Source organism: Molothrus ater, chromosome 21 (genome assembly GCF_012460135.2).
Source record: "Molothrus ater isolate BHLD 08-10-18 breed brown headed cowbird chromosome 21, BPBGC_Mater_1.1, whole genome shotgun sequence".
In the NCBI taxonomy this organism is placed as follows: Eukaryota; Metazoa; Chordata; class Aves; order Passeriformes; family Icteridae; genus Molothrus; species Molothrus ater.
Window position 1 is genome coordinate 8,440,952 of NC_050498.2, and position 25,008 is coordinate 8,465,959.

Sequence of the window (25,008 nt, forward strand, 5' to 3'; positions counted from 1 at the left end):
AGCTGTGATCCACCTCTTTATCAGCAAGCCCTAATGTTTTCCCTGCTCAGGAGCTTGTTTCAGCACTTGTGTGCTCAGAGCAGCAACATGAGTCTTCAGCAGGGCCCAGTGATTCTGTGTCAGGTCCCATTTCCAGGCTGCTCTTGAAAATGCTCGATAAAATCCCCATCTGCTTCTGCGTGTGTCACTCCACAGCTGCAGTGATGGCTTGATGCAGCTTTAATGGGAATATTATCAGGGTCATAAAAGGCATTTATCTGTCATGGCCACGGCTGTCCCTCTCCCTGCTGACGTTCCAGCTCCACCCAAACTCAGACTGCTGTGGGGAACAAATTCCACCTTAATGTGAACTGCTGGGAGCAGCATCCTCCCTTCCTTGACAAGAGTAAAGTCCTGCTGATAAATAAGAATTTTATTCTCAAGGCTCTGTTGCAGATGGATTAATTTAAAATCAAGCAAGGACTTTGCTGTCAGGCCACTCTGGCCATCAATCAGATGCCATCAATAGCAGTCAACAACATCAACCATGGATCAAAACATGGAGTTCTGATCCAAGGATGCTCAGAGTGCCCCATGTGCAGAGCAGGATGTGATCTCTGGTCCTTTAGGATGGGCTGTGCTGCAAACCTGGAGGGGCAGAGGGACTGAATCCATCCAGGGGACAGCATCTTGCTGCAGCTATTTCAGAGCTGATTTCAAAACAACTTCACTGCTGCCATAATAGGACCAAACTCTATTAGAAGCACCAATTTAAAGGGAATATGTATGCAGAGAATCAATTTTATAGTAGTATTAGCACATCAGAGCTGGGTGTGTTGTGTCATTAACTCTTTCTGTAACGACTTGCTTTGGGGTAGTGAGGAACCTGGGGGTGCCCAGCCTTTGTTCCAGCCATCCATGCTGTGTCTGATTGGTTTTATGGTGTGTCTAAATTGGAGCTAGCCTGAAGATAATAGGTCTCTCCAGTGCTTCAAATTAAATTACAGATGTTGCAAGGTCTGTTCAGAGAGTGACTGTACCAGAGGGCTGTTTCCTCCCCAGCAGCTCATCCAGGAAGGTGTGTGTGTGCACCAGATCCCCAGCGTGTGTCAGGGATGGACAATTCCCAACCCTGTCCCTGTTCTCCTGCTGTGCCCCTGGGTGCAGCGGCTCCCAAAACCTCCAGCCCTCCTCAGGGACCCCTGGGCTTGCCCAGCCTGCAGCTCCTGCATGTACCTGAGCTCTGTGCAGAGATTTCTGTCCCACACTTCAGAATCTGTTGCGTTTCCTGATTCTCAGCAGGCAGAGCCCGTTCCGGCAGGGTCCCTGTGCTGCTCTGCCATGTGCTGTTTGACACACTGCACCGACTGCTGGGAGTCCCCACGTGCCAGCAGAAGGGACAGAAGGAGCTGGGTCAGCCTGTGCCTTGCCTGGCTGGGTCACTTTGGCTGTTGGCACAGAGCAGAGAAGGAGCTGCTGAGGTGTCCTGCCTGCCAAACCCCCTCTGCAGAATTACAACTTGCAGTTTCTTGGGGAAATTGGCTCCCCAGCTTTTTTCCCGGGTGGCAGACTCACCCTCCTGCTGGGTGGTTATTCCTGCTGGGTGCTTACCCAGCAGGAGAACGTTGGTGGAGCTGTGGGATGCTCTCACCTGCTGCTTTGCAGACCTTGCTGTGATGCACCAGCCTCTCCCCCTTGCGCGCGTGCTGGGTCGCAGCACTGCTCTGCTTGCTTCTCCTGATGGGTGGATTTCTTTAAAAACCACATTCCCAGCTCCCCCTCTGCATTCAGATCACCTGCACTTGGCTTTCAAGACCCCAAACACGGAGATTTGAGCTCTCTTGGTGGCTCTGGGAGCCAGGCAACCATCAGTGTGGTGGTGCTGCTGCTGTCCCGCTTTTTAAATGTCTGATTTTGTCACTACAGGTGTCCTCCTGAATGTCAGCTTTTGTCACTGCCCTCTGCTTTCATTAAGCTTAAAGGCAAATTGCAAATGTATTGCTGCAATTAGGGGTATCTGCATTTGCACCCACTGCCATCGTGATGAAACTGTGTGTAAAATGCTGTGGGAACTTGGAGTGGGAACACTGATGATCTCCTTCACTCTGAGCAGAAGTGCAAGAAGTAAAAAATGATATTTTTACTATATTAACTTATTTTTGCCCTGCCTGTGTCATTAGCTCATTATCAGGCTGCTGGAAGGCACACAAGAATTAGGTTTGTAAGAGGCCATTTCTCCTTGTCTGAGCTGCCACCCTTCTCCCTTCCCCTGGCTTACAGCAGGCTTTATATTAAATATACCTAATAGAGTGCCTTCATCATAAGCTGCATTAAAGCTAAATTGGAGAGGAGGCTGTTCTTACAGCAGATATTACAGTTTGGTGCTCGAGGTCCATTTCCTGCGGCAGGTTCAGGTTATTTGAGAGTTCTTCTTGTTTTCTCAAGCTCATTACACGACCTGGCTTGGCCTGAATTGCTCTGTGGGATGAACACTGGGGTTGTGCTGTAGGTCCAGCATGAGGCAGCACTTCTGCCACCACCTTCTGCTCCTCCTTCCATCTGTACCTGCTGCTTCCTCCCAGCTGGGATTTTTCAGCTGTGCAAGGAGGACGGAGATGAATCCGGGCAGGAATTTGGGATCAGAGCGAGCGGCTGGGCCAAGCTTGGTGGGGAGCTCATTTTGCTGTAAAAACCCAGCTTAAGGTGTCCTGTCTGTGTCTCTGGCAGGTCTGGAAGAGGTCTGGGGCGTGGTTCTACAAAGGGCTGCCCAAGTACATCACCCCTCTGAAGAGCAGCAGCAGCAGCAAAGCCCTGGAGCTGCAGGGCCAGCCCTGGCAGGAGCCCTGAGAGCGCCGGGAGCAGCCGCCCCTTCACCTGGGCCAGGGGAAAAGGTTGGTTGTCCCCCCCAAAAAACAGGTGGGAGGAGGAGCTGCCTTCTCCTCTTGCTTCCCAGCAGTCAGGGAAGTTCTCTGGTAGGGGTGTTTTCCCACAAGGTGTGGTGTGTGCCCCATGTGGATGTTGGAGTTTCATGGTTTTTGGAGGATTCGCTGATGTTGAAGTGCTCGGATTAGTCCCAGTCCTCCTGGAGTGCCTGTCCTTCAGTCCAGCCCTGCTTTCCTCCATTCCTTGCAGCCCTCACCCCACTGTTTTTCATTCCTTCTCCTTCACTACACAGCCATGGAACAGAGAGCTGCCTGAGGAGCTGCTCCTGCTGAGCTCAGGGACTGTGCCACTGCTGGCCAGCACTGTGCAGCCAGGGCTGACCCAAAACTGCGCTCATTCCCTCCCTCCTTGCTCCTCACTTCTGCTGCTCTGCTGGGCAGATTCCTCAAGTCACTGTGAGCTGAGTTAGGAGTTGCTCTGCCAGCATGTGAGTGCTGCAGCATCAGAGCTGCTGCCGGTTCTGCTTTGATTTCCTTTCTCTCTGTGTGGATTAGCAGAACTGTCTGGCCTCTCCCCTTCTGTTTTTTGCTGTTAGATCCCCTCAGCTGGAGAAGACCTCTCCAGTGAAGCAGCTGCATGCTCTCCTCCACTCAGCAGAAGTGCAGGGGGAAATAACCTTTTAATAAAGAAACCTCAGGAGCCTTGGGTTTACAAACCTGCTCTTCAGGGCCCAGCTAAGAAAGCACTCCCAGCCCTGCTGTAACTTTTGTAATTAAACATAAATTAGATCAACAATAGATGGTTGCGTTGCCCTCCAGGAGATGCTTGGAAGGAGTTGTCTTAGCAGAGGGACTGATTGATGAGGTTGTTTTTTGTTCACATGATAGAAATAACATTAGGAGCTGAAGCTGTTGAGCCCAGACCTGGCCTGCTAAGTTCAGCTTTTCAGCTGAGTTCTGTTTTTTGGAGAAGGCTTCCCCTTAAATACAGGCAGGAGCAGGAGAGGACAGCAAAGTGACCTTTGGTGAGCTTTGATGTGGGTGGTGAGCTGCCTCTGTCCCTGCTCTCTGATGTTTGTCTGGCTGCTGCTTTATGGGTTGGGTAATATTAATTTATGGCTTTATTTTCTGGTGCTTTCTTTCCCTGTTGCCCTGCCTGTCCTCTGGCCAGCTTTCAGTGGGCACTGCAGGCTGTAATTCATCTCTGGAGCTGGGAACTTGTGCATCTCCCCCCTCCTTTTACCTCCTTTGAAGCTGCCAGTGCTGGGGCTCCTGCTGTTTGTCATCTCCCAGCTCTGCCGTGGGCAGGGCAGCTCCTTCCCCCGTGGAGATGTGGATCCATGATATTGCCAGGGTGAACCTGCAGCTGGAGCTGGCCTGGGCTGGTTCCCTGTGCCTGGCTGATAGCATTTGTCAGCTCACACCTGGTGCAGGCTCCCCCAGACACGTCCTCGCAGCTGGGAGCACAGCCCTGCAGCTTGCTTGGCCGGATGTTCCTGGGAATGAGCTCTGGCATTTAACACTCCTGCCTCTGACAGGCTGCTCTCCCTGGGCTTTCCATCATCTTGGCCAGCCCTGTCCAGCCCCTCTGCTCATCCCTGAGGTGCTGAAGGGGAGCCAGCTCTGAGCTCTTCAGGGATTCAGGTCAGGTGGGGCCAGCCCAGTCCTGCCACACCCTCCATGCCAGGAGCCGCCATGCAGCAGAGATGGGACAAACCTCAAATGTCCCTTTTTCCCCCTCAAACGGGAGGGATCAGTGTCAGAACCTGGGAATTTGCTCCCACTGCAGGAGGGTGGAAGGCAGAAGTTTTATTTTTGCACACCCAGTATTTCTCCCGTGCTCGCTGCCACTGGGATTTGCTGGTGCCTTTAGTTTTCCTGTTATAAACAAGCAGTTGCCATGGGAACCCTGCTATTAATTAAGGCACAAATGTATTGTCAGGAGGAGAATGGCAGCAATACTTCTTTTGCTGGGCAGCAGCTCTGCTCCGTGTGCTGGAATGTGGGTGGGATTCTCAGCTGGGTCAGGGGGAGGGAGCAAGAGCAGCAAGGGCTTTCCTGATCCAGGCTCTGAGTTGTGCAGGAAAAAGCTGGAAAGCAAGCAGAAGTGTGATCCCCGAGCTGCTGCACTGTTTGGCAGGAGGGCTGCCTGCCCTGCTGGTCCCTGGGGGGTTTTCCTGTTCCATCCCTGTTGCCAAGCAGTGGGATGTGCCAGAGGCAGGGGAGCAGTGCCTGGGCAGGGGGATGCAGGGGGATGGAGCAGAAAGGGATGTGCTGGGGGGTGGCTGCAGGTCACCCAACCTGCCAACTTTGCAGTGGCAAAACTGCAACTTTTGCTGCTCCTGAAAGGGACAAGGGCTGGCTCCAGTCACCTTCTCCTTCTTGGGGTGTGATCTGGCTGTGGGACCCTGAGCAGTAAAATCCTCATTTTCTCTCACTCCCCCACCTGCACTGACCAGGAGCTGTGACCCTCCCTGCTCCCTGTGCTTGCCAAAATTCTGGGTGCTGCAGGGGCTGTGCTCACCCCGGGGCTGTGATTCCCACGTGCTGTTGCTGTTTTTGGCAGCTGCAGGAGGTGCCAAGGGCTCTGTGTGTGTGTGTGCCAGGCTGGGCCTGCCCTGAGCTGGCAGCACCAGGGAGCTGGGATGGCTTTTAAAACACACATTTAACACCAGCTCCCAGCCCCAGCCAAGTGCTCCTTCCCCTTGGCCTCAGCACAGCCTCCTCACATCCTGATTTGCCTCTGGGAATAGGAACAGCCAGAATTGTCCTTCACCATCCCCTGTGTGCCCCTGGCTTGGGGATTGAGGCACGTGTGGAGGGAGCTGGGCTCTGCCAGCAGCTGCAGGGCTCCAGGCTCTCACTGAGTGACCCATTCCCTGTGGAAATATTGCTTTTCTAGCAAGTTTTATCTCAGCAGATTTTATTTTATGAGCTTTTTTTTTTTTTTCCCCAGTCAGCTGGAGATAGGGATAAATCTGTTCCATCCTCTGAAAGAACAGCTGTCCAACAACTCCCATTGATATATCAGCAACTGCTGGAACACCAGATTTAATACTTCTGGGCTCTGGAAAGTGCCAGCAGAAGGTTTGGATGAAGGATTACCTGAAAGGGAGACTTTGGTGCAGTGAGTAAAAGACAATCTTATTGGCAGCAGAGGAAATGAGAGCAGACAGGGCTGATCCTGTGGTGAGAGTGCCTCCCAGTCATTAATATTTTCTTCTTCCTCTTGTGCTGGTTCTCTCTGAGCTGCTGAATGGCAGCAGGGACAGGCAGCTAAAGTCACCTCCACTGATTCACTGGGGCCTTCTCCAAAGAAATCCTGGCTCCCAGCATTTCCAGAGGATTCATGGAGGAAGGAGCTGTGCTGAGGAAATGGATTTTATGAATCCAGGAGAGCAAAAAAAGAAAGAAAAAAAAAAAAAAAGATGATGACCAAGTGGAACAGGACTTCATTTTCTGAGAGAATTGAGCAATAAGATGGTCAGAATGAGTCTTGCAGCTGAGATTTGGATTATATAGGAAAAAAAAAAGCCCACTCTGGTATGTATGGATTGTTTTTAGCTGTGTTTATATAAAGCTCCCCACCTCTCCCAGGGAGTTCTGAAGATGTTTTTCCTGAAGTTCCCAGGTAGTAATGAAGATAGTTTTTAGACAAACCTTTGCTTTGAGGACTCTTAGCCAGCATTGCAGCCCCCCAGCTTTTAAAAGAGCCTTTTTCCCTGCAGGGAAAGGCTGTGCAGGGTGTGTGTGAGGAGCTGCCTGCCAGGGCAACTTCAATAATGCTTTGCAATAACACTGGCTGCCAACTCTAATATCCTCAGAGATGTTAGCATTACTTTAGGTATTCCTTCCTCTTTATTTTAAATGAAATATTTTGTGTAGCACAGATCTTTGAATACAGCAGTGCCTGCAGAGGTGCTTGGCAGGAATATTTGACAGCTCCTGCTCTGTGCAAGGGGAGGGATTCCCATCCTGCTGCCCTGGGGAGTGCTGGGGGGTTTGGGCTGACACAGAGGGATGAGCTGACAGCTCTGTGTTACCCCAGGGGTGTCACCTTGTTCCCCTGCACCCACATCCCCACAGAGAAAATCGCTTCTCACTGCAGTGTGAGCTTCTGGAGATGGCCTGGTGGGTCTAAAAAACATCCTTGGAGAGGCTGCAGGTTGCAGTGTTACCTACTTTACATCCCTCGTGGGCTGATTTTGTACTTTTCACCAGGAGTTGTGACCTGCTGTTTGAAGTGGCTGCCAGGAGAGCTGGTATCTGCCTGCTCAGATGGAGAAGTGCAATCCCTCAAACAAAACCCAGATTTTTTTTCCCATTACTTTCCTCCTCAGCCCCACCATTTCTGTTCTGAGATCAAACCACCACAAAAACCCAGGAATTGGGAAAAAACATTATTTTAATTTTACCCAGAGCAGCTGGCAGTCGAGTTATCTTTTACACCAGTGTAAGCAGGAGAGGTGTTTGCATAATTGCATGGAAAAGTGGGAAGAACCTGCCAGTTTTGGGAAGCTGGGTCTGGCAAAATGAGGCTCCTCCAGCTCTTTTGGAAAATATGGGGAGTGGAAAGCAGCAGGAAGAGAGCCAGGATTCAGGGGGAAGAAAAACACAGAGGAGAAAAAAAAGCAGCTTTGAAACAGGAGAAGAGTTTCCTTGAGGAAAAGGAGTGACCCTTTGGAGCTTTGGGGATGCTGGAGTAACAGAATTTGCTGATGGGGATGGTTGGATGTGCTCAGGATTTATCTGGTGTTTTCCTCTTAGACCCTGCCACACTTGAAATGCAGCTTGGAGGGGAACAACCCCTCTCCCCTCATCAGCCAGGGGTGGAGCAGGGGCAGCTGAGCAGGAGCCAGCCCTGTACCATCCCTCAGGGAGCCACTTTGGGTGGGAGGCAGCAAATATCAGGAGGAGGGGGCTTGCTGGGGTGGGTCAGTGGCAGCAGAGAGCGGCACAGGAGCACCCCCGTGTCACCAGGACATTTTCTGAAAAATCCTCTTTGCCCAGGATTTTCTCCTGGGAAGCTGAGAAGCCTCAGAGAGGAATGAAAACAATAATTTTCTGATTGCTGCTCCTGTGTTTGCTGCTTTGGAAATGGGGCTTGGACGTTGTTTGCCAACAGGTGATTGTTTGATTTGGTTCCATGGGAATTGTTTTAATTTAGTGACCAGTCATGGTCCAGCTGTGTCGAGGCTCTGAGGAGTCACAGGTTTTTATTATTCATTCTTGTTAAAGCCTTTTGATGTGTCCTTTCTCTTTCTTTAGTATAGTTTTAGTATAGCAATATAATGTAATATAATGTAATATAATGTAAATGATGTAAAATATAGTATAATATAATGTAATATAATATAAGTAATGTAAAATATCATATCATATAATAATCAGCCTTCTGATAACATGGAGCCAAATTCTCATCTCTCACCTCATCCTGGGGACCCCACAAGCACCACACCCCCGTGGTCCCAGCCAGCTTTAGGAGAGAAGCACTGGTGGTGTCTGCACCTTCTAGAGTTCTAAATCATCTGCAAGGAGTGAAACCACCTCGTGCTGTGGTGATTTCCAGCATTTCCAGAGGATTCATGGAGGAAGGAGCAGCAGGAAGGGTCTCCTCTGGGGAGGGAGGACGTGAGCAGGGAGTCAGAGTTTGTTCCTGTTCCCTTTGGATCCATCTGGCAGCTCTTTGGGGAGTGTTGTGGATGTTGTGGCTGAGTGTCTGTCTCCTCTCCTCCCCCTGATCTCTCCTGCAGTGGTTTCCAGTGACAGTGAGAGCGACTCGGAGCTCAGTTCCTCCAGCCTGGATGACAAACCTGGCCCTGTGGGATCAAAAGGCTCTCAAGGGAGAAAGCTCCAAGCAGGAATGGGTGAGGAGCTGCACTTCCCTGTGGCTGGAGGGTGGGAGGTGTGAAGTGATTCAGTGTTTGGCTCTTGGGTGTGCTGGGTGAGGGTCTGAGCCTTTCTCCCTGGGATTTCTCCCTGGCTCCTTCCATGGCCTGCAGCATTCCAGGAGCTGGGAGCTGCTCCTTATTGTATTTGTGGGGACCCTCATGGCAGGGAGGAATGATGAACCTGACTCCATGTTATCAGAAGGCTGATTTATTATTTTATGATACTATATTATATTAAAGAATGCTTTACTAAACTGTACTAAAGAACACAGAAAGGATGCTTACAGAAAGCTAAAAAGATAAGAATGAAAACTCTTTCCAGAGTCCCAACACAGCTTGGCACTGATTGGCCAATGAGTGAAAACAACTCACAGCAGAAAGCAATGAAACAATCTCCAAACACATTCCAAAGGAGCAAAACACAAGAGAAGCAAATCAATAATTATTGTTTTCCCTTTTCTCAGAGGCTTCTCAGCTTCCCAGGAGAAAAATCCTGGGCAAAGGGATTTTTCAGAAAATGTGAATGTGACAGCTCCTGGCACCACGTCCCTGGCCAGCTCCTCACTCCTGGAATCACTGGTGTTTCCTGGGAGCAGAGCACAAGAACTGGGGCTGACCCTGCTCCTGAGGGCTCCTGGCTGGAGCTGGGATGTTCCTGCTCCCTGTAGGACCCAGTTCAGTATCCACATCCTGTGGATTCTGAATTCACATTGTCTGGAAAATTCTGCATTCACATTTTCTGGAAAAATCCCTTCGCTCAGGATTTTTCTCCTGGGAAGCTGAGAAGCCTCAGAGAAAAAGGAAAACAATAATTATTTGATTTGCTTCTTCCGTGTTTTGCTCCTTTGGAATGTGTTTGGAGATTGTTTCATTGCTTTCTGCTGTGAATTATTTTGACTTATTGGCCAATCAGGGCCAAGCTGTGTTGGGGCTCTGGAGAGAGTCACGAGTTTTCATTATTATCTTTTTTAGCTTTCTGTAAGCATCCTTTCTGTATTCTTTAGTATAGTTTAGTAAAGTATTCTTTAATATAACATAGTATCATAAAACAATAAATTGGCCTTCTGAGAACACAGAGCCAGATTATTATTCCTTCCCCTAAATACAACACCACCCCCTTCCACGCCCTCAGCTCGTCTCTGTCCTGTCCCTACAGCACCCACCAGTGGACCCAGCCAGGCCAGGAGCAGAGCCCTGGAGCCCCCGCAGTGTCCCCAGCTGTGGGGCAGCCACAGCAGCCTGGGCAGTGAGCAGGGGGCCGAGCTCAGCCCCACGGAGAGCGGCCAGGGTGACCAAGCCTTGGACAGGCGCCACGGCGACGCCGGCACCAGCAGCCCTGGTAAGCTGCACCCCCTCTCTGGGCACACCCCTGCTTCTTGGGGCTGAACCCCCTGAAAGCACAGCTTTCCCAAGGGCTTTGTGTGCTTTCCCAAGGGCTTTGTGTGCTTTTACACTTTATTTTGGGAGGGGAAGGGAGGGCAGTGCTTCCTCTGTCAGAGCCGTCTGTGGCCGGAGCGGATGGGTGACCAGCTGGTGTTTGGGTGTGAAAAATGCCAATCACTTGTTTTTAAAATTTTAAAAGTTTAATAGTAATAAAACGGTTGTAAAAATAGTAGTACAATTAGAGTAATAATAATTTGGACAATTTGAATTGCCAGAGGCACACAAAGCTGTGGCCCTAGGATCACTTTTCTCTGTGTCGTGGTTTGAGAGGAAGTGAGGTTTTTGGGATGCTGTGGTCAAGAGGTCTCAACCGTGTTTCCAGGGGAAGCCTATGGCACAAGAGGTACTCCTCACCCCTTGATGAACGGAGAATTGATTATCTAAAGGGTGGTGATGACTGAGAGTTGGTGATCTGAGGGATGGATGTATTGGAAATCTGCTGGGGGGAGGAGGAAACATTTTTGGAAGGTTTTCATTCTTTCTGTGTGTTTGTTTTTACATATAGTTGTAAGTTAATGAAGTTTTCTCTTCTTTATTTCTAAGTGGGAGCCTGTTTTGCTCTATTCCTGGTCACATCTCACAGCAGACACCAGGGAGAGTGTATTTTCATGGGGGCACTGGCATTGTGCCACTCTGCTTCTTTTCTTTTCGTATTAGCAGATGCTGTCACAGTGTCACACTTTCTTCCCTGAATGCAAAAGCTTTTCTGCAACATGAGTAATGGTCTGGGGTGGGAGCTGCCTACACCCACGGCCAGGAGCACTCAGAGCCTGGGGCTGTGGCCCTGCAGAGCTCCTCTGTGTCCTGCAGAGCCAGCAGAACAGATGGAGCTTCTCCTGAAGCAAAGCAAAGTCCAGCAGCTTTATGAGACCGAGTAACATTTTTCCTGGAGTGAAGTTGCTCTTAAAGCCAAGCATGGCTCTTCCCAGAACTCTGCAGTGCAGAAGAAAGACACTTTTTCCCCCTCAAAAAACCTCAGAACAATTAAGTGACTGGGAAAGCAGAGGCTGCTATCACACCTGAAGCAGCTGAAAGAGATGCAAATGTGTTCTCTCTGCAGTTCCCACTAATTTAGTCACTAACCCCTCAAGTTATCATCCAGCCCCGCTCCCTCCTCAGCATTCCTGCCCTCTGAACTGCCTCTGCTGTTCTTCCTGAGCCTTGCTTGGTGCTGGCCATGTTGAGGCATAAATTGGATTAGAGAGAGGAGGTTCATCCTTCAGTGCACCAGGGAGCCGTGGTCCCCCTCCCTCCCTTCTCTTCTTGCTAGAAACAGGCAGCACAAAATTGTTCCTCTGCTCTTCCCTCCCTCCCCAGCTTCCAGGCACTGGCAGTTTTCCTTTAGTTTTTCACCAGACAAACCAAACAAGTGATTCTTCTGCTCTGTCCTTCCTCCCCCTGGATTAGAGCCTGCCCTAGGGGGTTTATTTTAAGCTCCTGTTGTGCAGGATTAGAGAGGGTGGATTCCTGCTGCCTGTGGAGGGGAGCTGCAGGTTGTCCTTGGGGTTGGAATGGGTGTTGGTGGACAGCAGGTGACCCTTTGGGTGCTGCCTCTGGTGGATAGATGGATCCACTCCTGGACAATGTGTTTGTACTCAGTGTTCTGTAGCTTCTCTGCCTGCTCTTTGAGCCAACTGCTGCCTGGCCATGACAGTGCAAACTCTATTTCAGAGGCAAAAAAAAAAAAAAAAAAAAAAAAAAAAAAAAAGAAAGAAAGAAAAACCCCCCATTTTCCTGCTAAAAACTCCATATGCAAAGCTTGGCACAAGGGGTCAGATCTTTCCAGAGGGATCTCCCTGTGAAGATGGGGGAGAGCTGAAGTGACAGGCAGCATGGGCTGATATTTAAAAAAGGAAAACTGCAGCAACCTCCTGAGCCCAGTTAAAGCTGGCCCTGAGATGCAGAGAGGATCCTGCTAAGGAAAAGGTTAAGCCAGGTTGGCTGCCTAGGGAGTTTCTGTAAAGATCTTTGTTATGTCTGGGGTCATTTATTTCTCAGTGCTCCTGCAGAAGGGGCTGCTTTGTTCAGAGCAGAGCTCAAGGTACAGGGGCTCTGTGGCCCCCCCAAATCCAGGCAGGGAGGCAAGAAATCAGCACTTTGGGTGCCTCTCTTTGCCAACTAACAGGAGGCTGCTCCTGCTGTTGAGATCTTTAAAGAGTGGTGGATTTCAGGGTTCCCAGCCTCTCCCTGCCCTTTCCCTTCCCTGAGCTCTGCCCTGCCCTAAGAGCAGAGCAAGGGCAAAGATCTTTCCTCATTTCAGCTGCTGATCCTCAGCTGCAGGATGGGGCTGTTAAAAGCTGATTTTCTGCACCTTTAGAACGCCCTGTCAGGAGCAATTTTTGCTCCATATTATCACCTCAGGTGTTGTTCTTTCTTTGCACTTCTTTTCTCACCTCTGCTCTAACTCCGCTCTCAAGTGCGGCTTTGCGGAGCATCCTGAGATCCCAGGCCACCTCCAGAGCAGGGAACGGGGGACAGATGCTGCAAAAGCAGCTGCTCTCACTGTCCTGGGCTCTTTCAGTCTGAAGACCAAGCCAGCAGCAGGGTTTTGGCCAGGGGAGGACAAGGAGCTCTTAAGGAGAGGTTGGAGGTTTCCAGTGCACTGCTCCAGCCCTGCCTGGGCTTTCCTGGGGCTGATAATGAAGCCTGGAGTTTGTCATAAAATGACTCATTGTCAGAGCTGCATTGGGATTGAGGCAACCTCAGCCCATGTGCCAAAGTTTCAGAAGAGTGGTGAGTTGAGAGGCTGCCAGTTTTATTATTTTTTTTTTAATTTTTTTACCACCTGCTCTCAAAGCCTTTCAAAAGCCCTGTTTTCGGAGGGGCTGCTGCTCCCTCTGCTTCTGAAGCTGCAGTTCCTGGAGGTGCCTGCTCTGACCTGATAGCTTTCAAGAGGAAGGTCACACACTCATTGTCCTGAAGCAGGTTTTATCCTAAAGAAAATTAAATTTGCACATATGGAAGAAGAGCAGTCTTCCTTTCTTTTTCCCTCTTGCTCCCAGCTAGGGCAGGTGACTCACCTTGCTCTGGCTGCACAGCTGATGCTGAGAGATGCCTTAAAAAAGAGCAAAATCCTCACTTGTGTTGATTATGATGTTTTTATTAAGGAAGGGGAATATGAAACAGAATGAAACAAAGAAATGATCAGTATCTTACAGTGGTTTTCATTAGCCCAGGGAGAGCTTTTAATGGAGATAAGAAATCCAAGCTTGGGCCTGCTGCAGGGGGTAAATGAAACCAAAGTCATCTCCCCTCAGATCAGCAGCAAGTTCTGCACTGATGGGTGCCAGCTGATGGGGTTCTCAGCATCTTCTGAGGAATCTGCCCCAGAAATGGTGAATCCTGCTGGCTGTTCCATGAGCAGCTGGCTGCTGGGGAGTGGGGAACCAGCCTGGCATGGGCTGTGGGGCTGCAGAAGCTCTGATTCCTGCTGGAATCAGCTCTGAGAGGCAGCCAGGAGAGAAGCTCTTGATGAGTGAGTGCAAATCACAGCCTCCCCATCTCTGCCTGCTTGCCAATGTGTTGTCTAAATCATTAATACTTAAAGAGTGGTGCAGCAGCTGGCACTTCAACAGAGCGGCGTTAAACAGAGCTGAGACAAGGGTGGCACTGCCTGCTGAGGGTCAGAAATGCTCTGGTGTGCAGGCACGGGGTGAGACCTGCTGCAAAGATCCCCAGATGTCACCAGGTCCAGCCTGAACCCTTCCCCTACGTCTCCTGGGTGCCTCCTTTGTGCTGGGAGAGGCTGAGCAGAGCTGAGGGAGATGGACAGGGAGTGCTGCTCCCAGCTCTCTTAATTTGGGGAGATTTATGCCCTGTCTTTCAGGAATTGACTGGATTTAGAAATGAGGTGGTGTCTCCCTGTGGGCTCAATGCCTCCCTGGCTGGCTAGGCATCCACTTTTGCTCATAAATATTCAAGCTGTTAATACATGAGCCAGGCAGAGCCATCCAGCATTATTGTTGTGGCAGGAAATTCTCTGGGCATCTTTGAAGTTAAAGCATTAACTTCTATTTTCACTTCCATTCTTCTTCTCAGATGTCTGCTTTGCTCCCTCAGGGACCATGAGGAGGTAGCATTTTGCTTCAGTGGGTCTGACTACTCCATTCCATGTAGGAAGGGAAAAAAAACTGTCCTAACAGTAATTAGGCTCCAAATGAGGTAGTAATTTCTTTAATTACTTGCTTCATGGCAGTCTTTGGGGAGTTGACTTTTGTTTTCTTGTGCCTGGTGAGAAAGTTGCTGAAATGTTTTCAGGCTTGTTCCTTGTTTGTGTGGATTTCCAGGGCTGGTTTTGCAGCAGGCTGGAAGAGGTGGGAAATCCCTGCTCCTCCTCCCTCTGCCTGCATTTAGGGCACAATTTGGGAAGGACAGGGGGATCAGATATGAAGGAAAGACCCTCACCCACACCCATCCAAGCCTCTGCTCCCTTCACTGGCTGCCTCATCACATTTTGGGCACTGCTGTTTTGCTCAGAGCTCCCTGGGATTGAGTTTTCCTGCTGCCAAGGAGGAGGATAAGTTGTCTGTCTTCCCCAAAGTGAAAAAATTGAATTGTGCCTTCATGGCTGAGGAGCTTTGAGCTGTCTCTGCCTCCTCAGATCCGCAGAGCACCGAGTGGTCCTGCTGTACTTATAAATAAAACATAGCTCTGGGTAGTGGCAGCATTAGGAAACGATTCAAGTTTGCATTCCAGATACAATGCATTTGTAAATATGAACCTCAGGAGAAGCCTGTGCCCCTTTCCATGTTTGAGGGAATTAAAATATTTTCATCCTCGAGTGGAAGAAGCAAAACATTTCCTGCTCTTTCAAGCCCGCCTCGGAGTTAAGCGAATAAAGGCTCAAGTAACTAAAAAATAAATTGCTTTCACTACTCCTGTAATTCTTTATGGAGTTTTAAATTGAAGGCTTCTTCCTTCAAAATAGAGGGATGACAAAGATTCATTCTCTCAGCTCTTTCACTCAATCTATCAGGAAACAAGTCTGCTGCTGAGGATGAAACTCCTGTTTTTGTGCCTCCTTTCCCACTGCAGAGGTCTGTGCTTTGGTCTTTGATCAAACAGCCTGTCTGGCCTCCTGTCCCCACCCCCTCAGACTCATTCTCTGCCCTCTGCAATACATTCACTCCAACTTCCCATTCAGCATTTTGCACAAAGCGCCGAGGGCAGGAGTTGATGGCAGCTTTGCAAACAAAGCAGGAAGGAAAGAGCAGGGGAAGTCAGCCAGATAGAAGTGAAAAGTGGATTTTGGAGTCTTTGTAAACACAGGGAGAGGTTCTGTGGTTATCTTTCAGCAGGGATGTCAGGCAGCAGCTGCTGGGAGGAATTTGCTTTGGGACTCCTCTTGCCTTGAACAATTGGCACTGAGTGCTGTGGTTCCCCTGTCCTTTCTCCAGGAGGAGCAGCAGGGTGTCCCAGCAGAGCCTGAGCTTGGCCAGGGCACTGAAGGGATCAGCTCAGGTTTGTTCAGTCAACAGGAGCCCAAATCTGGCGTCGAGCAGGGCTGTCCTGTGCCCATCCCCAGCTCTGGGGCTGTCCCTGTGCTGTGGCTCCTGTCCGTGGCCCAGAGCAGGAAGGTCTCATGGCAGATCTGCCCAGCCACCCCTCAGAGCTGAGCCTTGGTTCCTCTCTGACCTGGGAACATGTACTGAAGGGCCACTTCTAGCAGCACAACTCCTCATTTCTCCTCCTTTCCACATTTCCCTCCCCTGGCTTTTCTTCCTTTAATCGAGTCTAATGGGCTCTGACTGCTGGACTAATGATGCATAGATGTTCTCTTTATTATTTTTAGGGAGCTCTCAAAATGGCACTGAGCACACAAAAGCAACGTGAAATAACTTTGTGGAGCCTCTCCCCTTCGCTGCTTTCCAAACAAAACTTTTATTCTTTTTTTTCTTTTTTTTTTTTTTCTGAAGGCAAACGAGGAGCCCACACCAGAACGCGGCCCTGATTCTGAGGGGGGTGAAGATGGAGCTGCCTTTTCCTGGATCCAGCACTGCCATTCCTCAGATCCCACCCCAGACAGGAGCTGCTGCCAGTGGTGACTCTGTGATGCTGCTCCACAGGCAGTGGCAGCTGGGACAGCCCTGCCTGACCCTGAGAGCCCCAGCAAAGAGCCTGGGGCTGGGATTTGCTCCCATCCCTGTGTTTGCTGTCGGTTGTTCTGCTTGGAGTGAGTTTGGAGGGAGCAGCAGGAACCAGAAGCCCCTGATGAACCTGGTGAAGCTGCGCTCCCATTCCCTCCCTCTCTGCTCAGGGTAAAGGAGCACTCCGAGGGTTTTGCTGGGATTTTTTCACTCCCCTTGTGCTCATGGGAGGGTGGGGGTCAGGGGAGATGTGTTTGCTGCAGCTCCTGGGGGGAGCACACCCCCAAACCCCAGCCCAGCTGGCTGCCTGTGAGTGCCCAAATGGGATAAAAGCTTTCAAATGACTTTATCCTGTAAAGCTCTGCAGATTCCCCTCCCACGTGCACACCTTCTTTTGCCTTTTTCCTGGAAGTCTTGAGCATCTGGCTGACTCTGGTGGTGTCATCATGAGTCAGGCTCTTGAAAACTGCATGCCCTGGTCCTGCTTATCCTCCAGAATGGACAATTTCCCTCTAAGGCCTGACAGATGAGAAAAATCAAATTACCTCACATCTCTGGAGCAATTAGATCTTTGAAGGCCTGAACAAAACCCACACTGGGAGTCTGTGGATTTTATTAAATGCTTTGGACCCGACCTGTCTATTATGAAGAAACAAAGGATTCCAAAAAGTTCCCTCTGAAATCACAGAGTTAAAGGCAATTTGTGCCCATTAATGTCAGCCTTTCCCCTGGTTATTTCTCTTTTGTTCTGTTTCCCTTTGCTCTGGGCACTTTGTGTGCATGTAGTGTGTGTTCTTACAAATGGCTGCAGGATGAAGATAAATGAGATTGGGTGCTGGAACACTCTGGCAGGAGATGGGAAATCAATCCCTGGCTTGCTTTCCAGATGAGCCAGGCCCAACAGAGGCCATTCCCTCACTGCTCCCCAGGTCATGTGCTGTGGCAGCTTGCTGGTGAAATGCTTCCCACCTTTCCCTCTGTGATCTGCTCCTGCCCTTTTACAAATGGAAACAAAACCTTTGGGCTCCCTGAGATGGCAGAAAAAGAAATCACTGAGTGTGAGGAGCACACCAGCAGTGCTGGAGAGAGCAGAGGATGAGGTTGTTCTCCACTGAGAGATGTTTTATGGCATGGTCTGCTGTTAACCTGGCCATTAACTGCATCTGTGGAATGGGGAATGCCAAAACCATCAGCTGTAGCTGAAAAAGGAACTCCAGCTGAAATACTGGTGTGGTTTCAGGGCTGTAGGGTCTTCAATTTCCAGTGTGTGTAGGCACCAAAAAGAGTTCTGTTTTGCCTTGAAGCTTTTGACAACCCAAGTGATTCTTGCCTTGCTCATTAGTGCAGTGCCTCAGCCTGGCCTGCCAGGCAAAGTTAATTCTACAGCACAAGGAGAAGGGAAAAGACTTTTAGGAATTGACTCTGTTTTCCTTAAACCTGTTCCTTTCTCATCACCAGCTCTACACTGAGTTGGAAAGAGCTTTTAAAATCTTGAGTGTCATTTCTAACTCTCCTTGTCCCTTGTGCTTCTCTCCAGGGCAGTGCAGGCAGGTCTCTGGTGTCCCCATTCCCACCCTCATTTCCCACCCCATGGGCTGCCAGCTCTGCACAGGAGCCTGGGAGTCCTTGCTGTGCCACTGTGAGGCATCAGCTTGGTTTTTAACTGAGGCCAGCTTTTATAAAACACCCTCAGAGATAAATTTGACGTTGCTCTGGTGCTAGTGAGGCCGGAAACTTTTCTTTCTTACCTGTGTATTTTAACTCCATGGGGTAATTCCACCTGAGTTCAAACCAGAACTGTTCAATCAGCTGTGGAAAGACTCCTCTTGGATTGAGGGAAGGATCTGGTCCTGGACAATGTGATCCAGGCACAACTGAATGTGATAGAGGAACATCTGCAGCTCTGTGCATTATTTTATTTTGAAGACCACTTTTCCCTTTGTGGTGATTCTCTTGGTTGTGTTTTGTGGCTTTTGTTGGAATATTACCCTAAACCTGTACCTGTCTTCTGAGCCAGCTCAATGTGGGCAGGAAGAGCTCAGTGAATGTGCTTAGTCTGCTCTGGTCATTTGTGTTTATTATTTTCTTGTTCTCACCTCCATCCCTCACAACTTTTATGTGGTGTTTTACTACTGGAAACAATAAAGCTTTTGCTCAGTAACAGCTCCTTGCCATTCCTGAAACAGTAAAGAAGTTTTTTTGTAGATACTCTCCAAATCCTCCAGCGAGGTAAGACAATAACCCAGCCAGTGGAATTGTGATTGGTGTGGCTGGACTTTAATTGAATCCTGCACTTGAAAGTCACCTTTTGTCTTGTCCCCTCCTCTGTGCCTGGTGCTGGGGCTGGCAGGGACACAGATCAGCTCCTCGGCCCTTCCCTGAAGCTTTTCCACACTGCAACCGAGACTCACAAAGCAGCAGCAATTGTCCTTTTGCCAAGTGCTGTCCCCACAGCCTCCCGAGGCTCTGTGACAAGCAGGGACACCAAGAAGTGCCTCTGTGTCTCCCCATTGTGTGCTGAGCTCACACAGCCCTGGCTCTCCTGTGCCCTCAGCATTCAGCCTCAAGGTTTCAAATAGCTTTTTAATCTGTTTTTTTTTTTGCTTTCCCCTGCTCTAAAAGCTCCTCAGTAATTGCTGCTGGGATTGTTGTGCTGGGGAGCTGCCATCAGGCCAAGGATGGAGCATGTCAAGGACTGAGCAGCTCTGGTGCTGCTGCTTCCCCTCCCTGCTTGCCATGACAACAGCCAGCAGATGGGAGAGTCAGCTGTGGGATCTCTGCGAGTCAGAAACGCTGCCTGGGCACTGCCAAGCTCCCCTGGTTGGTTTTTACACTTTATTTTGGGAGGGGAGGGCAGTGCTTCACCTGTTAGAGGCGTCTGTGGCCAGAGCGATGGGGTGAGCGGCTGGTGTTTGGGTGTGTAAAACGCCAATCACCTGTTTTTAAAATTTTAAAAGTTTAATAGTAATAAAACGGTTGTAAAAATAGTAATACAACTAGAGTAATGATAATTTGGACAATTTGAATTAGGACGATATGAGACAATAGAAACAAAGAGTTACAGACGTCTGGGTACCTTTTGCCTCTGGGCAAAATAAGCCTGAAAAAGGACCCACATTAACAGAGGATTAACCCTTAAAAACAACAGCCTGTTGCATATTCATACAGCTCATCCATGATGCATAAATTCCATTCAAACACAGGATTCTGTCTGGGCAGTGTCAGCTTCTTCCTCTGAATCCTGACGGCGTCGTCCTGCCCGAGTGAGGCAGGAAGAAGTTTGTTTCTCCTGATAATGGGGCAAAAAATTCTCTTTGTCTGAAAGATTCAGGTGTCCTGTGGCTGCTATCTCAGTGCAAGCCCTTTCTTTAGAAAAAAGCATCCTACATAGCATAGTTTCTATTTTAACATTTTTAATAACCTAAAGCTGTATTTAGCACACTACTTAAGAGAATTAGTACAGCATTACTTTCTAACACAACACATATAATATTCATTTGAATATTTGCAAAAAACCAATCATAAAATACGCATTTTTCACGTTGGGCAACGTGGTTCTGGGCACTGCTGGGTCTGGAGAGTCTGCAGGAGGGCTTGGACAGTGACACAAACTGGCAAACAGCCTCTGGAGTTCATTTGTGAAATTGAACTTGGTGCAGTTGCTCCCCTCCCCTGCCAGAGGTTGTTTCCTCCAAGGGGAGAGGGCTGATGTCTCACCAGCTCCCCTGTCCCTTTTCTTCCTCCCATCCCTTTGTTCCTTCTGCCTTGGGCACTGCTCTCCAGCCTGTTCTGCAGGCAGCTGGGATGGACAGACAGCTCAGGGGAGCGTTTTGGCAGGGCTCTCCCTCCCATAATGAGACTTCCAGCAGGCGTGGGATGGCAGGTGATGGGTCAGCACCTCGTGGGACGCTTCCATCCTGAGTTCCTCCCCCAGAGTCCTCCCTGACCATTGCCTCTGTCAGCAGCAGGTTCAGGTGGTGCTGGGGTGGCAGGAGATGAGGATCTGCTTTACTCGGTGGCAGAACAGACAGGAACACGATGCCAGCTGTCACCTCCTCCCACCTCTTATCAGCCTGGTGACTTGCTGCTAATCAGAGCCTTATCGGGAGAGGGCTGCTGGCAGAGACACCTCCTGCCCTGAGTGTGACTGACCTGTGATTCCGGAGCTGACAAATTCCCACAGCGCCGAGGCTGCTTTTTGTTATTTGCACTTATACAAACTTCCGTTCCAGCAAACTTCTGTTCTGAGCAGAACAGGGGTGTGGGAGCTGCCCTGGTCTCTGGTTTTGGGACAGGATTTGGGAGCTGGGTGGGGGGATCACACCTCTGAGGCTGGTCCTAACAACCCTGCCGGGTATTTCAGAGGCTCATCCTCAAAAGAATGCCCAGACTGATCCACTCCCAGCCCCTGGGACAGCAGCTGGATCGCCCAGAGCAGCTGATTCCAGCATTCTTTATTTCCCAGCCGGTGAAACCAAGCCCCAGAGACCAAGGAAAGCTCAGTGCCCATCTGAGCCCCACTGGGGGAGAGCAGGGCAGGAGGAGCAGCCCTGGAGCTGCTGACAGGACAGCCCTTCATCTTCAAAAGGCACCCGTGCCAAATCCAGCCCCTCCAAGCAATCACACCGCGGCCGCTCAAATGGTGCCTTGGAGGAAGGAAAAACAAACTGAGAAATGCAAACGAGGGATGTAAATCTCCCAGGCTGTGTCTGGGAGGGACCTGTTTAATTAGCATCGCTGAGCAGCCTTGATGTGCTAAGTGCTGAGGAGGAAACTTGCCAAATTCTCCCAGTTTCGATAGCAGGTGAGCCGTGCTCTGTTCGAATCTCCACCTTGGGATTGCTTTTCTGTACTTGCCGGAGCTGCTGTGCTGCCTTTAGCATGAGCAATTGGCTCTTGTGTCCTGGGCATCTGGCACGGGATTTATTCGTGCGATAAATAAGAATATCCCTGTGTGGGGGTGTGGGTTGGGGAGTTCCTGAGCCTTTGTTTCTCCCCCACCCCTGCCTATCCCAGTGCTCTGGCGCTAATTGGTGCCACGTGGATATTTTCAGCACTGATAACGTTTGTGAGCTGCCTGGGAATTGCAGGTGAGGCTTTCCCCGAGGTGCTGCCTTGCCGGGTTTGCATCCCTCAGGCAGGCTCTGCATCGTGCTGTGTCACAGATCCCTGTTCCTGACCCGTCACCGTGGGAGATGCTGGGATGAGGATGATGGAGTGCTTGGAGAGGGTAAACAATAATGATGCTGCACCCAAACAATGCCTTTCACTTCCCTCCTTTCTTTTCCCGTCGCTTCCCCATTCAGGCTTAATAAGATCAGCGCAGATAATTTCTGTATTCGTGCAAAACATCATTTTCCCTCCTCTGCTTTGCAAGCTGCGCTGCAGTGGGGAAGGAAAATTCACACTTTCTTCTGCTTGGTTATGAATGGGTGCATCTGTTCCTCGAAGACAGGGAAAGGAGGGTGAGAGGGCTGGAAGGGGAGAGGAGAAATCAGATGCAGCCTGGTGCATTACCTCTGTGCAGAGGGAAGCCTGCAGGAGTCAGATTTTTGCAGCACAGTCTCAGTCCTGACGGATTTTGAGATAACACAAAATTCTCCATAGTTTTTTTCCCTTGGAAGCAGCCTGAGCCCTAGGCTGGGTTTAGTGCCTGGGGTTAGGGTTTGGAAAACCACAAAGCCCGGAGCTCCAGGCACACTGCAGCTGCGAAAGGCATCCCAAGGGGAGCACAAAACTGCCACAACAGGCCTTCCTCCACAGCATTTTACTTGGAAATAGACTTATCCCTAGGCTGGGTCTACTGCCTAGGGTTAGGGTTAGGGTTCCAGCTAGGCTTAGGGGTTTTAAAGCAGAAATCCCAGAGCTCCAGGCACACTGCAGCTGCAAAAGGCATCCCAAGGGGAACACAAAACTGCCACAAGATGCCTTCCTCTACAGCTTTTTCATCAAAACCAGCTTTAACCCCAGCTGATTTCACTGCCTAGGGTTAGGGTTAGGGTTCCACCTAGGGTGAGGGTTTTGAAAACCACAAAGCCCAGAGCTCCAGGGTTCTGTCCCCTCCTGCTGCCGTGGTTTTGGGCTCCTGTGACACCACGGAGCCACCAGGCATTAGCAGCTGCCTTTGGCACCTGATGGCACAATCAGCCGTGTGAAAAATGCATGGATTTTGTGACTGGCTTTTCGCAAATATTCAAATGAATATTGTATGTGTTGTGTTAGAAAGTAATGCTGTGTTAATTCTCTTAAGTACTGTGTTTAATATAGTTTTAGGTGATTAAAAAAAAGTTAAAATAGAAACTATGCTATGTAAGATACTTTTTTTAAAGAAAGGACTTGCAGCAGTGAGATAGCAGCCACAGGACACCTGAATCTATCAGAGAAAAAGAATTTATTGCCCCATTATCAGAAGAAACGAACTTCTTCCTGCCTCACTCAGGATTCAGAGGAAGAAGCTGACACTGCCCAGACAGAATCCTGTGTTTGAATGGAATTTATGCATCATGGATGAGCTGTATGAATATGCAACAGGCTGTTGTTTTTAAGGGTTAATCCTCTGTTAATGTGGGTCCTTTTTCAGGCTTATTTTGCCCAGAGGCAAAAGGTACCAAAAGGTACCCGGACGTCTGTAACTCTTTGTTTCTATTGTCTCATATCGTCCTAATTCAAATTGTCCAAATTATCATTACTCTAATTGTATTACTATTTTTACAACCATTTTATTACTATTAAACTTTTAAAAATTTAAAAACAAGTGATTGGCGTTTTTCACAGTTGCAAGCCTGTTTTTCTTCCAAAGCAGGAGAAATTTTTCAGCTAGAAATTGGGGTGATGTCCCTCCTGTGGAGGTGAGATTCCCCCCGGCCCCTTTGCTGGGTTTGTTTCTGTTTCTCGTGAGCTTTGTGAGGAACAGCTTTGGGGTGAAGTACAATGCAGTCCATTTAAAATAAGGATAAAAGTTTCCCGGAGGGTTTTGAGTGAAAACGCGCCCGTTTAGCAGCCCAAGTGGCTGGAGCAGAGATGTGCTGAATGCCAGGCTTTGAGGCTGAGCAGGGATTGGAAAATGTGGTGGCTGGGGGCCAGGCCTTCCTCACCTTCCTCACCTTCCTCAGAGCGGAGCTGGGCTCTGAACCCAATCCCCCAGGCTTGGATTCACCCAGGTGAGCAGTTCCTTAATGCTCCTTTCCTTTCCAGATTCTTCGGGAGGGGAAGCAGCAGCTGTGGCTCGGTTTGGGCGAGCAGACCCTGAGAGCACCATCTGAGCTTTCACTGACGCGGCAGCACCGTTGTGTGCGCCAGGAAAGGGGACAGAGGGCTGCTCCAGCTCCCAGCATCCCAGGAAACCCTTCCCAGCAGGAATCCCTGCTGCTCTCCTTGCCGCTGATGGCTTCAGGTAGGTTTAATCCCAAAGGCACTTTGGGGATTTTAGCTCTTCACATCTTGCAGGCCGGCACTCAGAGATAAATCCCTGTAATTTGCAGATTTGTGTGGTTACCCCGAGCCTGGATGGACACGGTTTGGACACCCCTGGGCTGGTCCTGCTGTCAGTTTTTATGGCAGCCTTTGGACAGAGGCAGCAGCGATTTTGGGGGGCTGCAGATGCCTGGGAGCGAGTGTGCAGCTCCTGCTCCCTCCCAAATCATAATTCCCGGGGTTGTGGAGGTGTTTGGTGACTCCCTGAGCAGCTCTGCCCTAGGGAAGCACTCAGGGACACACAGCCAGGCAGCTGCCACCTCTCACCCTGTAATTTTGTGGGTGGGCTGCAGGACTTGGTGCTCAGATATTCCTGCACCCCTTTCATGCTGGAGCAGGTTCTGCTAAGGAGCCCAGGAGGGGAAGCTGCTGATTTCTTACAGCTCCATAAACCTGATGTTGCCACCAAGTTGCTGTGATGCTGCTTTGAAGGGATTTTCTGCCTTTCTGTGGTTGCAGAATTTCTGTGGTTTCCGTGTTGCTGCGCTAAGAAATCAAGAACCAAATAATTGAATCTCCCTCCCCCTTTCCTATAAAATCAAGTAATCGAATCAAAGAGCACATGATTTGAAGAGACAGAGAAAGGAGTTCATTTTGGGCTCCCTTTATTGGCCTCTTAAATTCTGAGCTTTGCAGCCTGCTGGGAGTGTTTTATGGATCCCTTTTCACAGCTGTGAGTGGGATGGACTCAGCTGCCCCTTATCCTGGGACCCGGGAGGCAGCAGGAGCTTGGGGGAGCTGGGGAAGGACAACTTTAGCCTGGGTGACCCCAGTGCTGAGGCTGGGGATGGATGAGAGTACAATGGAAGTCCACCTTCCACACCGAGGTGTGTGAGGAACACCTCGAGGAGGGAAAATTTTGCTTTTTTTTCTGCACCTGAGTGGCTTGGGATCGACCCTGCCAGCAGGAAATGCCCCCTGGGATGGAGGGGCCAATGGCCCCTGACTGGTCAGGGTGCAGCTTGATCGGGATGCAAATGGGATGTAAATTCATGTAAACATATGTCCCCGTGCAGGTAGCAGCTTGTGCCCAAATTATGCAAACGGGATCCAAATGGGAGCCAGAGGGAGAGGTGGCACTCCTCAAAACACAAACTTTAAAATGAAATTATCACCGTTGAGGGGGGCACCTCCCAGGTCATTGGAGGAGTCACTCTGCCCCAGTGCTGAGGCTGGGGATGGATAGGGGGCATAACGAGGTCCAACCTGTGTGAGGAACACCTCGAGGAGGGAAAATCTTGCTGTTTTTCCTGC

General features: G+C 49.8%; 1 protein-coding gene across 1 annotated transcript in view; it reads left to right on the top strand.

Annotated features, from left to right (window-relative positions):
• The window catches only part of RPH3AL (rabphilin 3A like (without C2 domains)), a 31,682-nt gene extending 13,240 nt beyond the window's left edge, over positions 1 to 18,442 (top strand). Inside the window, 5 exon segments of the mRNA XM_036395211.2 lie at positions 2,707 to 2,816; positions 2,818 to 2,870; positions 8,615 to 8,728; positions 9,909 to 10,091; positions 16,111 to 18,442. Of these exon segments, the coding sequence (XP_036251104.1) occupies positions 2,707 to 2,816; positions 2,818 to 2,870; positions 8,615 to 8,728; positions 9,909 to 10,091; positions 16,111 to 16,145 (495 nt within the window). The 3' untranslated portion in view covers positions 16,146 to 18,442.
• The last annotated feature ends 6,566 nt before the right edge of the window (positions 18,443 to 25,008 follow it).